General features: G+C 39.2%; 1 protein-coding gene across 2 annotated transcripts in view; it reads left to right on the plus strand.

Moving 5' to 3' along the window:
* LOC117298252 (tripeptidyl-peptidase 2-like) overlaps positions 1–11,511 on the plus strand; it is a 35,584-nt gene extending 24,073 nt beyond the window's left edge. The window contains exons 19-27 of one of the 2 annotated variants that reach the window (XM_033781389.1): positions 1,900–2,037; positions 2,504–2,824; positions 3,990–4,058; positions 5,400–5,539; positions 6,674–6,770; positions 7,177–7,307; positions 8,068–8,257; positions 8,644–8,766; positions 9,971–11,511. In XM_033781389.1, coding sequence (XP_033637280.1) covers positions 1,900–2,037; positions 2,504–2,824; positions 3,990–4,058; positions 5,400–5,539; positions 6,674–6,770; positions 7,177–7,307; positions 8,068–8,257; positions 8,644–8,766; positions 9,971–10,060 — 1,299 coding nt within the window. In that variant the 3' untranslated portion in view covers positions 10,061–11,511. The remainder of the gene's footprint in view (positions 1–1,899; positions 2,038–2,503; positions 2,825–3,989; positions 4,059–5,399; positions 5,540–6,673; positions 6,771–7,176; positions 7,308–8,067; positions 8,258–8,643; positions 8,767–9,970) is intronic. The other variant, XM_033781390.1, reaches the window with a different exon arrangement.
* Positions 11,512–16,226: the final 4,715 nt, after the last annotated feature.

Genomic DNA, 16,226 nt, shown 5'->3' on the forward strand with positions numbered 1-16,226 from the left:
GCAAACTTGTGTGGATCATTGTATTCTACATCTTTCCAACCATATGCATTTTATAAAAAACGGTTACAAACGCTTTTTATAGACCAACTCGTCCGATCCAAGGCAACATGTTCCTTTAAGCTGTGGTCCCATGTATCAGGATTGGTAGTGGACGTAAAGGGACCTTGGAATACTTATTGTGGAAGTGTAAGGGTTAACCCCAGTGTTTCTGGTTCACATAGCAAGCACCCTTGTTCACAGGTATCCTCAGGATTGCGAGCTACAGTGATAGGGTAGGGGTTAACCCCAGTGTTTCTGGTTCACATAGCAAGCACCCTTGTTCACAGGTATCCTCAGGATTGCGAGCTACAGTGATAGGGTAGGGGTTAACCCTGGTGTTTCTGGTTCACATAGCAAGCAACCTTGTGTACAGGTTTCCTCAGGCTTGCAAGCTACAGTGTAAGGGTAGGGGTTAACCCCAGTGTTTCTGGTTCACATAGCAAGCAACCTTGTTCACAGGTTTCCTCAGGATTGCGAGCTACAGTGATAGGGTAGGGGTTAACCCCAGTGTTTCTGGTTCACATAGCAAGCACCCTTGTTCACAGGTTTCCTCAGGCTTGCAAGCTACAGTGATAGGGTAGGGGTTAACCCCAGTGTTTCTGGTTCACATAGCAAGCACCCTTGTTCACAGGTTTCCTCAGGATTGCGAGCTACAGTGATAGGGTAGGGGTTAACCCCAGTGTTTCTGGTTCACATAGCAAGCACCCTTGTTCACAGGTTTCCTCAGGCTTGCAAGCTACAGTGATAGGGTAGGGGTTAACCCCAGTGTTTCTGGTTCACATAGCAAGCACCCTTGTTCACAGGTTTCCTCAGGATTGCGAGCTACAGTGATAGGGTAGGGGTTAACCCCAGTGTTTCTGGTTCACATAGCAAGCACCCTTGTTCACAGGTTTCCTCAGGCTTGCAAGCTACAGTGATAGGGTAGGGGTTAACCCCAGTGTTTCTGGTTCACATAGCAAGCACCCTTGTTCACAGGTTTCCTCAGGATTGCGAGCTACAGTGATAGGGTAGGGGTTAACCCCAGTGTTTCTGGTTCACATAGCAAGCACCCTTGTTCACAGGTTTCCTCAGGATTGCGAGCTACAGTGATAGGGTAGGGGTTAACCCCAGTGTTTCTGGTTCACATAGCAAGCACCCTTGTTCACAGGTTTCCTCAGGATTGCGAGCTACAGTGATAGGGTAGGGGTTAACCCCAGTGTTTCTGGTTCACATAGCAAGCACCCTTGTTCACAGGTTTCCTCAGGATTGCGAGCTACAGTGATAGGGTAGGGGTTAACCCCAGTGTTTCTGGTTCACATAGCAAGCACCCTTGTTCACAGGTTTCCTCAGGATTGCGAGCTACAGTGATAGGGTAGGGGTTAACCCCAGTGTTTCTGGTTCACATAGCAAGCACCCTTGTTCACAGGTTTCCTCAGGATTGCGAGCTACAGTGATAGGGTAGGGGTTAACCCCAGTGTTTCTGGTTCACATAGCAAGCACCCTTGTTCACAGGTTTCCTCAGGATTGCGAGCTACAGTGATAGGGTAGGGGTTAACCCCAGTGTTTCTGGTTCACATAGCAAGCACCCTTGTTCACAGGTTTCCTCAGGATTGCGAGCTACAGTGATAGGGTAGGGGTTAACCCCAGTGTTTCTGGTTCACATAGCAAGCACCCTTGTTCACAGGTTTCCTCAGGATTGCGAGCTACAGTGATAGGGTAGGGGTTAACCCCAGTGTTTCTGGTTCACATAGCAAGCACCCTTGTTCACAGGTTTCCTCAGGATTGCGAGCTACAGGGATTAATTTCACTTGAAAGGCATCCTTGGTTTCACTACCAGTTACATACAGTATTAGTAATTCTTGTATTTTTTTGTTCTTCCAGAGTAAAACCTCGGAGATTACTCCCAATTGTCCGTTATTGAGCGATCTTCTGTACGAGTCGGAGTACGAGAGTCAACTGTGGCTACTGTTTGATAACAACAAGCAGTATATGGGAGCAGGAGACGCTTATCCTAATGCGGTAATGATCATCAAAATGTGTATTCATTAAAATAACAAGTTTGCGCTTCCATTATGTGTATCTACTTTACTGTGTAGGTTTTTTTCATGAGAACTTGTCTTGTCATTTATTCTACTACCACAGAGTAGATTTCGGAATTCATGAGAGATTACTCTACTTAGTTCTGAAAAAAAGCTGTCTGCTAAATACTAAGTACTTACCTGGAAGGTAGGAAATCGACCGAGACTACTACTCTCGCCAAGTGGATCACCTTATTGACTTCACTGCCACGAAGCGAGTTCTTTATTGGGGTCATCACTCACTGAGACTTGTGTTACTGCAAACTGAATATACATTGATACTTCACCATGCAGTGTCTCAAAACCTGTACAAATAATCAACCTACTTACTGTTCAGCCCTCTTCCACACTCCTACCCTCTCATCAGTGTTAGCTCTTTGTTGACATCTTTGCTCTTTTTTTTCCAGTACACAATGAAATTAGACAAAGGTGACTACACAATCCGTCTTCAAGTCCGTCACGAGAACAGAGACCTTCTGGAGAAGCTTAAAGACATGGTCATGCTCATCGATCAGAAACTCTCGTCGAGTCTCAGCGTGGACTGCTTCCAGTCGGTGACTAGCGCCCTCAACGGCAAGAGCAAGTTCAACACTGCCACGGTACAGGCCGGGGGATCCGTGGCCTTGTTCATCCCACCAGTGCCGGACGACAAGCTGCCGAAGGGAGCCTCGCTGGGTCAGATGTTGACTGGCACGATCACACTGGCCAAGAATGAACCCGGGAAGACGGTACGTACAGGAATTTTTTAGTTGACCTTTTGATTGACCTGTGACCTCTAGGCTCGTTTGACCTCGACTTGAGGGCGCCCTTTTTAGTTAAGTAATGTGTATACAGTCCATGGATTTGCATTATCTAGTCAGTCATGTGCTCGACAGAACTGTGGGTAAGTTAAACACGCCTTCACTTGGTTTAAATCAAAAGTGCTCAAACTATTGCAAACATGTGTTAAAGGCAAAGTATACCTTTGGTTTTTTGAAACGTTTTAATCCTTTATAAATGTAGATATAATACACAATAAAACCAACCTATAAAAATTTCAAAAAGGTGGTTTTTGAAATATATCCCAAAATGTTGAAGCAGTTATGTTCACGCAGGACGAATATTCCGCAATTGGAATACACAATTTGTCTAAAATTGAAATGTTTTTGAGTTCCCATCTCTAAAACCACATTCCTTTTGAAGGGAATCGTTTCTCTAAATGTTGAGCTTCTAACTAAGTTAGTTGTCATGGTCTTTATTTTTTGGAGTAATAACCAAAGTTATACCTTCCCTTTAATCCTATACATCTCAGATTCATTTGCATACATTTTGTTCTGTATGAACAGCCCAAGAAGAATTGACTGTTTATGTCCCTTGTATGAAGGTCCAGTTTCAATTGCTATATAATTCATGCGCCTCATACAGAAAAACTCTAAACACCCATTACATTACTCACCATACAATATTTAAGCCGATAACCCGTTACTTAGAATACTGCATTTTGCTAAGCAAACTTTCAGCTCAATGAAATAATCCCTCGTAGAGGCTTTTGTAGGCTTATATAGCTATGTTTCCCACCATAGGCATTATGATACTGACCATGATATACAGTAGTATACATGTACTTACAGCATGTAGTGTTTATTGTGTTCCTTTCAGTGTGTGTTTTTTGTATGATGAAGTCACATGACATTAACAATACGTCATGTGATGATCACATGATTTTTGAACCCTTGCTCGAAACCTAACATTTTTAACACGAGATACTCTCTTGCCGTTTTGTAGTCAGGAATGTTTATTTTAAAAACCTAAGCTTTTTCTGATTCTGAATAATTTTGTTAACATTTCTGAAAGTGGTACTGACCCCTGACCTTTTGACCTCTGTATGACCCCTGTGTGACCTTTGTGCTATAGGGTCGGAGGAGAAAGGGTCAATTGGCAGGCTGTGAGTGTGATGGCAAACGAAACCTTGGGCCTAGAGCTGTAAGTTAGAGCTAACATTGACGTTCACTAACATTTTGTCCGTTGGGTCAGAGGTTTAAAAATCGTGTTTATCCAAGGGTCGTTCCTACTGCTTTTTTTTGTTGACGAAATGTTTGACTTCGTTGCTAACATAATATAAAATATTATTAGTTGAGTTTGCTCCCACCTTGCATGAATTAAAGTATTTGTTATTTCCGCTCATAATCTCATTAATTTGTAGGAGTCGATCAAATCTGCCCACTGCACGCTCACTTCTTTAAAGCTACTTGCAATAAAACTCAGCTTAATTTTGTCAGTATCAATGTCTAGTAAGTTGACTGCCTTATCAAAAAAAGCTAAATGGCATAATGTAATCGCTGACATCAGCGCACCACAGTCACTGCATTATTGCATGCTGCATGGTTACCATGCAATACCATGTCAATGATAATTAATGGTCGGACAGTAGGAGGGTTAACTATGCTGTGTAGAGTGAATGATAATTAATGGTCGGAGAGTAGGAGGGTTAACTATGCTGTGTAGATGCATTCACCACATGATATCACATTTGCAGGCTGGCATAAAATGATCTATGTATCATTCTAAGCCACAGTGGATAATATTGAATGGTCAGACAGTAGGAGGGTTAACAATGTACTTTGTCAAAGAATTCATCTCATTATATCATACATGTAGTGCAGGGTCACATAGTGAGTAAATCACACAAAATCAATAGAATAATTGAACGTGTACAAACCGGAAGGGCTGAAAGGAAATATTTGTTCTTTATTACCAAGTTTACCAAGTGACAATTATTTCAACTTGTTCACTTTTTGTTCAAACCCTTCAAAAACTTTGTTCATTAATTTGTTATGGTTTTATATTTGATATTTATTATTAGATTTAGTGGGAAACTTTTCAGCAATTACATGTAGGAATTTCTTTTTTCTCTATTTTAGAAATTGTACACTTTTACCGAAACTTTCTTCTTCCGCTTTCATGTGTATATTATTTTATTTAATAGTTATTGTTATGAGTAAGCGAGATTTTAGTTTGTCAAAATTATCATTTCAGGCCTGGAATTTCATCATTGAGAAGGCAAGGCCATTTTAATTTTTCAAAGTGCACTTCCATTTGAAAATCTATGGGAAGCTTTTGAAGGGCGCCAAGGCCAAGACCAGGGGCAACAGAGGTCAGGACCCCTCTGGCTTCCGTGTAATTCCAGGCCTGTCATTTTATTCCGAACCTTCCTAGCGATGTTGCTTTCATGATCTTTCGGCAGATTTCAAAGTGGTCAGATTAACATAAAATTTATCCAAAGTGTCCGAGCGTTCTTCCCGTTTTTCATTTGTGCTACTTCAGGATAGTTATCCATTCATCTACGTACTTACCCAAACGCCCCACAAACCTCACGCAGCTAAAGCCGAGAAAACCAAAGAGAAGACTAAGGAGGAGGAGTTCGCTGAGGCGCTCAGGGATTTCAAGATTTCATGGATCACAAAGTAAGACTCGCTGCAACCGTAAAATCATCAGAATCAAACAACAGGTTTTGTTGGATTTTTATGTATTAATTTGTGTATAGTCAAATTAGTGCTGCATGTTGTGGCCAAACGGTTAAAAGAATCGGACTCAAGCTCTGGTGTTTCTTATCAGCAGAGTTTAGGTTCGAGTCCTGGTATTGACACTTGTGTCCTTAAAGCCATTGGACACTTTTGGTAAACAGTATTGTCCAAAGTCCAACACCTCGTGTATCACAACATATATATAAAATAACAAACCTGTGAAAATTTAGGCTCAATCGGTCATCGGAGTCGGGAGAAAATAACGGGAATACCCATACCTTGTTTTCGCACGTTTCGCCGTGTCATGACATGTGTTTCAAATAAATCCGTAATTCTTGTTAGCGAGAATTGATAATTGTTTTAATGTTTTTTCAAAAAGTAAAGCATTTCATGGATTAATATTTCAAGAGAAGTCTTTCACCATTACCTTCTATAAACCCTGTAAGTTATTTGTAAATCTGTGAACTTTTATTTTTTTTTTCTGTACCGAAAGTGTCCAACGGCTTTAAGCAATATTCTTAACCATTGTTACTTCGTCCTTCGGTTGGGACGTAAAGCTGTAGGTACTGTGTGTTTTGTAACCTATAAAAAGAACCCATGTTACCCTTATTGCGAAGAGAAAGGGTTGCCCTGACATTTCTGACAGTCGCTGCTGAATGTGCTGCAGCATCTTGTAAACCCTTATAAGGTCCTACATAACTATGTCTCATAATTTAAAGAAAATTCAAAGCCTGTCTTTAGAGTGTCTGTTCTACCAGTGCCCTCGTACAAAAAATGTACCGACAAATTTTTCTCAGAATTCTTTTGAATGTTGACCAATTTTTTTTCCCCGAAAGGTCATCGAAAATACAATGGCAATTGACACCATTTTCAAGGGAGGTTAGTGACTTTTCCCCACTCACATGACGACTTTATCTATTGGAAAATTAAGTACATCACACAATTGAACTTTGACATTTCCCTTCTTCTTTAAGAACTGTATGACATCTCACCCTTGTTATCTTTCCATCGTTGTATATTTTTCTTCTATAATGGAAGGATAGTTACGATGTTGCTTCTTGTTTTTTTCCCTAGGTTGGAGGGTGATAACATTTATGAGGAGTTGATGGATAATTATCCTGATCATCTTCCTCTGCATGTCACACAACTGACTGCTAAAGACGCTCATAAGGTAAGAAGGTATTAAAGGCACTGGACACGAATCAAATTCTTTCTCGAAAACTACGTCACTTCAGAGGGAGCCGTTTCTCACAATGTTTTATACTATCAGCCTCTCCCCATTTCTCGTTACCAAGAAAGGTTTTATTCAAATAATTATTTTGAGTAATTACCAAAAGTGTCCACTGCCTTTAAAATAAAATAGTTAAGACGATGAAACCGTGCTCTTATTTTGATTCTGGTCTTATACATAAAATCTTGGTTCTGTTAAGATTCTGAGCAACAAGTCCGACAGTCTTTTGGATGTTTCCCCCTTATTCGACCCCTGCTGCTTTATTCAGAGAAGTTGTGCTTCTAAATTAGTCTTGAAGCAGCTTTCCATCATTTTTCACTTTTGTTCCTCACTTGTGCGTTTCTAGGACCGCACTAAGATGCTATCTGAGGTCATTGAGTTAGCAGATAAAGTGATATCACTGATTGATCAGACTGCATTAGCAAGCTACTTTGCACTCAAGAATGACACCAGAGCAGACGCCATATCATTCAAAGTGTAAGTAGTGCTTTATTTGTTTTGTTTATAAGATCTTCCCGTCAGGAGAACTCGGGGGGAAAACCCCCACAAGGGGATATAAACGCCAAGCTGGCAACAGCCAATCTCTCTCATACAAACATTGGTTTAACATATATGATTATGAATTACACAATTAAAGAAATTGTCATTCAGTAACTAGACGACAATACTTATTCTAGTCATTGTGAACTCAGCGGTTAGCTTGGTAGAATTTGAACCCACAACCTTGTCCTTGCAAGTCATGCAGTCCAACCACTGGACCACTGTGTAGCGTGTATATCTAGGATAACTTTGTTTTAAAGACGCTGGACACTATTGGCTAATGTCAAAGACCAGCCTTCTCACTTGCTGTTTCTCAACATATGCATAAAATAACAAACCTTTGCAAGTTTGAGCTCAATCGGTCATCGAAGTTTCGAGATAATAATGAAAGAAAAAACACTCTTGTCACACGCAGTTGTGCGCTTTCAGATGCTTGATTTCGAGACCTCAAATTCTAAATCTTAGGTCTCAAAATCAAATTCGTGGAAAATTACTTCTTTCTTGAAAACTACGTCATTTCAGAGGGAGCCGTTTCTCACACCATGTTATACTATCAACCTCTCCCCATTACTCGTTACCAAGTAAGGTTTTATGCTAATAATTATTTTGACTAATTACCAATAGTGTCCACAGCCTTTAAACAACTCCCTGGGGTCATTTGTTATCAAATCTTTTTATGTCTTCTTTTTTTTTGTAGAGAGAATGATAGGTTCAAGTTATACCTGGTTAATGCCTTGGTTGTGAAGGGATGTGCCCTGGCTGATAAGATCCTTGCAATCAAAGCAGAAGGAGAAGTCACGTCATCAGCGGAAGAAACCGACCTCCAAGAACAGATGGATCTCACCTTCAAGGAAGTCCAGAAATGGGGGGACCCCGAGGAGAAAAAGGTTTTGTTTTAAAAAAAAATTATTGAAAAAGAAGAAAACAAATCTGTCAAAATAGGGAATACCACAAACATTTGGACTAGATGCAGCTTCGCTACCATGGGCAGCGCGCCGTATTGATACCTTTCATGACTTACCCCTGGTAGTTGTGTTGATTGGCCTCCAAAAGTGGCTACTTTGGGTGCACGCTCATTTAAAACTTTCAAGCGCTTGTATGGTGCTTTAAGGATGCTTAGTATGCACGTGTCCAAAAATCCAAGTATTTTTAAATGGTTCCATTTCAAATCATGTTTTTTCTGAACTTTCAAACAGACACAAAAAGGGCCACGCCTTGCAGCCAACCAGATTCTGTTTAGTTACCAACTTGTATCTGATGTCATTTACTTTAGGTGTTACCATTCACCATCAAGCATGCACAAGTACATGACCACTATGGACGTCAACTACGCGGTCTTAACAAGATGAACGACGACTCCAGGCCCAGCAAAGACACGGATAGGAAAGCTATTGAGGTAGGAAACTCTACTTTAGAAACCCACCCTTTTCCCCTCTTCATAGCTGGTCGTCTTGGTCTGTGTTCTGCCTTTTCCCCCTCTTTCTTCAGCGCCTTGTATCCTTTGGCGCTTTACAAACACGGTTATCATTCTTATTATTATTATTATCTGTTTGGGTGTGGTCGAGAACCTGTAGAAATGTCCTAAAGACGGGCTGATGTAGTTTTAAAAAAAATTATGAGATATCACCTAAAATCAGAAGCCCACAAACGGCAACTTCAAGTTAAAGGCAGTGGACACTATTGGTAATTACTCAAAATAATCATTAGCATAAAACCTTTCTTGGTGACGAGTAATGAGGAGAGGTTGATGGTATAAAACATCGTGAGAAACGGCTCCCTCTGATGTGCCGTAGTTTTCGGAAAGAAGTTATTTTCCATAAATTTGATTTCAAAACCTCAAGTTCAGAACTTGAGGTCTCAAAATCAACCATCTAAGCGCACACAACTTCGTGTGACAAGGCTGTTTTTGTCTATTATCTCGCAAGTTCGACAACTGGTTGAGCTAAAATTTTCACAGGTTTGTTATTTTATGCATATGTTGAGATACACCAACTATGAAGGCTAGTCTTTGACAATTACCAATAGTGTCCACTGTCTTTAAGGGTTACACTTAACTGATTTGAGCTGTCAACCACATCACCTGCCACCAGGGACACATTGCCACCTACTCCTAGCACCCCCTTCACAGTCTGTATAAGGATGTAGGTATGACTATCATCGACTAGGAGACTGGCTGGTAGAGAAAAATGGAAAGCTCAGGGATGAGATTGTTTAGACTTTTGGCTGAATTCAGACTTTTTATGTCGGCCTGGTGAAGAAAATCAAACAATATTTTTGTCCACAAATAAAGAAATCCTGCTCATTGGTCTACTTCTCTAGTGCTTTGGATACTGTTTTCAAAAGCTCCCTGGAATCTATAACCCCAGGGGTTACCAAACGGTAGAAATGGCATCATTTCAACATACGTTTGAATTTGTATCCAAGTTTCAGACTTTTTCGTTAGTAATGACTCTCATTCCTGAAAGCTTCTTACTCTACTCAACCACGAAGTGGTAAAGCTTCATCTGCTGATAACTTTTCGAGACTTCACAAAAAATATTTTGATGGATGCAAGTCACATAATGAGTAACTGTTGGTCTTTGTTTGTCTCTTCCTTGTAGGTGTATAAGAAGCTGGGATGGGATCACCTGGTTCGTCACATAGAGAACAGCATACCAGTTAAATATCCTCAACATTATATTCCCTTTTAGTCCAGACATCCGTTAGTTAAATGTCACAGGTTGGTGTAACTCTCAGAATGACAACCGCAAGAGCATCTCGGTGGCAGTGTGGATGGCAACAGTGGCGTCACCTTGCATAGCATTCTTGGTTGGTGACAATCTTAGTGACAATCAAAGTGTCACCTTTGGTGACAGCCTTGATGTGATCTTGGTTTTAGTTACAATCTGGATGACAATCTTGGCGACAATCACAGTGTCACCTTGAATGACAGTATTGATGCCACCTTGAATGTTAGAATCGGAATGACATTGTAGATGACAGTTGTATTGACAATCCATGTGACAAACTAGGTGACAGTCTAAACAGCCTTGCTGACAATGTGGATGACATCTGGATGACGATCTTGGTGGCAGTAGTAATGTCACCTAGGAGGGTTGCAATCTGTATGACACTAGATGCCAGTCTTAGTGACAATCCATATGACAATCTTAATGACGGTCTTTGTGACAATTGTTGGTGTATTTCTTGATAAAAAGCCTAATGACAATCTAGGTAACCAGCATCCATGGGAAAATATACACAATTTGAAGGAAAAAAAAATGTTTCTGTCCTAGTTAGGCTCTGTAGAAACCCCTTATTAAGAAAATAATTAAGAGAAAAAAAATAATAACTGCTGATAAACCTTGCTTCCCGATTTAATGTGGGAATAACAAGGTTTTGAGAAAACAGAATAAGCTGTTTGCAAACTGCTTACCAACCAAAAATGCCCTATGGTATAAATGCCAAAAAATAATTAATAGCCTAACATTTCGACCCTAGCAAAGTTTTTCTTGAAGGGTTAAGAGAAAGCTGTGGCCTTCAGCTTTAGCCTTCGAGAAAGTTTGCTATGGTCCAAGCATCAGGCCATTAACTAATTTGTGCAATAATAAGGTTTTGTCTAAAACTAATGAGCCTTTTTGAGATATGGCGGACACAATGCTACAACACTTTTAGGTTTGGGTAAATTTGTGGGTATACACCCAAACCAAACGGTACACTCGTATCACGTCCGCCTTACCTCAAAAAGGCTTATTGGGTGGGTGTTGCAAAAGCAAGAGAATCTGGAATGGACACCAGATGTTGTTTTCCTCATTGCATAAAATGTTTTTGTTTGATGTGGGATGTTATCACCCATGTGGGGATTCGAACCCCCAACTATCCGATTCCATCTCTCAAATAAGTCTAGTTCCCCGACTCCCCTTACCTTACGCAATGTAATATTAGGCATTTAGTAATGCATGATTACTCAGGTCTCTACCTAGGTCTTAAGAGTACGCAGGATTTTTTATTTTAAGTATTTTGTATTTTTGAACAATATTTCACTTTCAAAAAATCTGCCACTTCCTAATTTTGATAAGTAACAATTCGCAAGCTAGGTACATTATATGCTTTTTTTAAACAGTTTGCACAAATTTGAAATACATGGTGTCGTTGGTTTTTCCTTCCTCAAAAATGTTTGTCTAAGCTTTTTAAAAGTTATGTAAACACTACTCCAGTGGCTCCCCCCCCCAAAAAAAAAAAAAAATAAAAAATATGCACATTTTGTCACAGATCTAGAAATATGCCACTGTTTGAAAGATTTGTTGAAAGTTTTGCTGGTGCACATGAAGGGCTTTCTTGAACAAACTTAAAGTTTACTATTTTTGTGATTTTTTCGATGTGGGTGTTTATAGTGAAAAAACAATGTCATCGTCGTAAATAATTGTGAATGTTGGGTCCATAAAATGTTTGATAATGTGTTTCGCTTGATCTAGAAATAATGGGCGTATCTGTGTCTGATTGGTGAACAATCAATAAAATTGAATATTCAATAAATTACTTAGTGATCAATATATTCAAATGAGAGGTTGGATTTTTTAATCCTGGGGTCAATTTCACAAAGAGTTAGGACCAGTCCTAACTTAGGACTTAGGACTTAAGGCTAGTCCCAAGTTAGGACGACTAACTCGTCCTTACTTGAGATAGGACTATCTTAACTCTTTGTGAAATCCAACCAAGGTCAAATGGGGTCACGCTCTGTGTAGCGCTTGTTAAGTTTTGAAAGTCCTTTCCGATGATTTATAGATTGAAATAAAATAATCTTCTTGATATTTCTTCTTCCATTATCCCACAATGGCTTTCAGACAACCCTGACAGTGCCTTTACAAAATAAATACCTCGTCACATCCGAAGTCCTACGTCTCAAATTTGAAACCTCTACAAATTATTAATAGTTAAGCTGTATTTGGCTTTCAAAAAACGACTTGTTTTTATGGGATGATGTTTTAAACTTTCATTCATAAATACCCCAGACAGTTTCTCTACTCCTATTGGTGGAGAGCGCGTCACGTGGGGGTGTTTAAACCTTTGATAACGACCAGCTGGAGCTGTTTATAACAAGCTGGCTTCCGCGTGTCGGGCGTGCAAGATTATCATGCGGAATGTAATTCATAACTAGAGTAACAGCGCGTAATCTAAGCGCACATGCATAATCTAAGCGCGAGCGCGCGCGCGCGTACACACAACCCACACGCAGTGAACAGATTCTTCACAAAGTTTTTGAAAAAGATATTTCAAACCTCGAACTTTCATTTGTTTAAGTGTCTATAATTGTATTTTTAAATGTTTTTTTTAATAAAAGGGCATTTACGAATGGAAATAAAAGAGTAGTGACAAGTTCTTAAACGTCTGTTTAAAACCTTGCAGGGTCGCTGCCGTGCAATAAAGGCCCGAGCTGAATCACACGGCCGGTGACCCTGCCGGCTTTAAACGGCTGTTGAAGAACTCGTTGTTACCCTTATATTCCCTTAATTAAATCATTTATTTTATAACGATGGATGCTCTACTGACACCCCTACAGTCTGACAACCCTTTATTCAACAAAAACCTTTGCAAAGCTGGCAACTTTATTCCTGATTCTCCAGAAGTTTTCCTGAAATCAAACCGACCTTTCCATGTTCTGATGAACAAATTTGAAGATCTCCCTGACCGGGAAACCTTTTCCCTATTATTTAGAGTAAATATCTCCCTGACTGGTGTACAACATCTTCCTGATTGCATGTGGTCCACATGCTTGGGTTAGGGTCATGGTTAGAAAAATACTTGAGTTGTATCGCATCATTAGGGTGTAACGGATATAGCTGGTACATGCTATGCAAACTGATTCTCAGTTAAAGACAGTGGACACTATTGGTAATTGTCAAAGACCCGTCTTCTCACTTGGTGTATCTCAACATATGTTTTATACTATCAACCTCTCCCCTTTACTCGTTAACAAGGAAGGTTTTATGCTAATAATTATTTTGAGGAATTACCAATAGTGTCCACTGCCTTTAATGGCCACTACAGGTTTGCCAAATTAATTAATTACTATTATTAAAGTTATTATTGTTATTTTTTTTTATCACATCCTTTTGTAGTTGTCCAAATGTACCAGTTGTTTTGTTTTAAAAGACTTACTTGTAAAGGATTTTTTTGTTTTATGTCGGTTTAGGGGGGTTTGTTTTTTAATTTTTTTTATTAAGCATTGGAATTCAAGCAAGAAGAGAAAGTTGTGAGTTTGTGGCTTTTGCTTTAAGGGCAATGTCACAAAACAACTAATGTACTTGTAACATGGCAGTTTAGTTGGTAAACTTATTCTGGTAAGCATATTTTGTTGTGCTTATAGGGACATGTTGCCTTGGATCGGTCGAGTTGGTCTTTGAAAAGCGTTTTAAACCGTTTTTTATGAAATGCATATTGGTTAGAAAGATATTTTAAAAGTATTTTTACGTCGCGATCTAACACTGTCGGTCAAAATTTTGACCCCACAAAATGGCCGACCGTGTTTTTCAAAGATCAACTCGACCGATCCAAGGCACTGTGTTTCTTTAAGCAGCTCTATGGAATGGAACTGCGCCCATTTCTGGATAGGATTGGAGAAAGAATACCAGCTGGAAACAAATAAGTATTGGAAGAAATTACTGGCCATAATCGCAACATACTTCCAAAGTTCTAAACCGAACATTTCATTGTAATTATACATTAAAAAATATATCTATCTGTCAAGAATTGTAAGCAAAAATTTGATATTTTTATTCACCTAAACAAAGCTTGATGTGTCAACAAGACACATGGCTTTGTGTATGTATTTTTCGGAGAGAGTGAGCCATTCAAATTGGACTCAGAATTTTACAGTTTACAAATGTACTGTTATTGCCTGCTTGAAAAAATGGAATGGAGAATAGATAAAATGTTTCTTGCATGTTATTTTTCTCAGAATCGAATACAGTCAAGAACTGAACAAAAATATACGTACAACTACCTCATAGATGTATTTCATAATAAAGTTCATTTCTTGGATTGTATTTGGACTATTGTAGAATTTGCAAGCTCTAAACAGGTGCACACATGTTATTGAATAACTAATGAATTGATTGTTGTGACATAATTAAAGATGATGCTTAATTGAGAAATTGTGCCGAATCCATCTAAAGTGCTGAATGTTGTCGAATAAGTTTTTTGTGATGCCACCTCCATTTCAGGGATTGCTGTTGAGTTCTAGTAGAAAACGTGTAGAGTAGTTATCTTGTAATTGTAGAATAGTTTGTATGTGTGGAGAATAAATTGTATTATGGTGAAACCCTTTTGTGGCGCCCTATGGTCAAATGAAGTATTGAAGTATGAGACGAATTTCTTTACATAGCACCATGTAATGGTTGTCAAGGTGCTGTGGCGCAATATACTGCCAATTAAACCAGGAACACTGGGGTGAACCACTTCTCTTTCCTTTTATTACACTGGGTTCATTTACGTGCATTTACACATTCAGGACCCAGTGTACAAAACTTTTAAGCAGAAGTCAATACGTAGTAAACTTATTTACTTACAAAAACACTTGCAGGATACCAGTTGAAATGGTATAAATTACATATCAAAGTGGCTGCATGATAACCAGTTTTCAGCTAAGCAAGAAGTGTCTGTGCTTAGCAAATTTGTATCCATTTTAGCTTTGTGTTTGTCCAGGAACTAGGGGAGAGACAAGCTTGTCTTTCCATGTACGGAGATATGACGCTTTTCGTTTCGGGTGAATTAATTAAGAGACCATTTTTATAATAAATCTGTAGAGTAAAATGGAGTTGCTGTGTGTATTACAGACTTTAAATTAGAGTAACTTAATGTGAGCTTTATACAATGTTATGTATATGATGGGTAATAAATGATTCAAATGCTATTCAAATTTGAGGCGTTGGCTCCACTTTTATCGATCTTTTTTAAAAGATAAATACTCCGACATGATGCTGCCTCACTGGAAGCAACAGAGACAATGTCCCATGGTCATTGCCTTGGCGCCCTATGAATATTCCAGTAGGAATTATTCCTTATTAAGGGGGCCAATTATCAATAAACTTTGCCCTTTCATGAATGAAGAAGTAGGCAGGCCTGATGCTTTGTATTGAAAGGTAAAGGGCACCAAGGTGTTTTCATGCTCTATAAAGAAAATGAAAATGTCTAGTGGACTGTTTAAAGGTGCACCAAGGCATGACTAGGGCATTGAGGCAATTGCCTTTGTCGCCTCTATTAGTATCAGGACTGCATACCCATTGATTAATCTCTTCTTCTTTTCTTTTCGAGAACATAATGGGAAATGTTGACCATAATTAAGAAACCTTGGGTTTCGGGGGAAAATAAGGCCTTGGTTTACTTGTTTAGAGATATAGGTCTACAGTAGATTTGACCCTGTAGTTCTGGGAATCAAAAATGTAAGTTTTGTTGATGAAAGTGTACTAAATTAGGAGATAAGTGTATAAAAGTTTATTAATGCCAATCCCCTTTCACTTTCAATAGTTGCAGCATCACAAAATATAATTTTTAAAAAGGCAGTACAGGTCTACACAAACTGCTGGTCAACTGTGTATTTTCCTCATGCAATCCTGAGAATTTAGCTGCAATTTTACTCTGTTGGCGTTTCCCCTGTATTGTTGAAAGCATTTTTCTCTCAAGGTTGCAAGGATAGGGGTCCAAGGCTTGCCCAGTGGCCATAGCAGCAGTATTTAAATACCAAAAGTGAACTTGCTGACCCCAATTTACATATGTAAACATATGCTCAGAACAAAGAAAAAGTGACGTAAATGCAACTGCGCAGGTCCCTATTATGTCATGTGACAGCATTATGGCCAATCAGTGTCCTTGGCTAAT

Source organism: Asterias rubens, chromosome 13 (genome assembly GCF_902459465.1).
Source record: "Asterias rubens chromosome 13, eAstRub1.3, whole genome shotgun sequence".
Classification (NCBI taxonomy): domain Eukaryota; kingdom Metazoa; phylum Echinodermata; class Asteroidea; order Forcipulatida; family Asteriidae; genus Asterias; species Asterias rubens.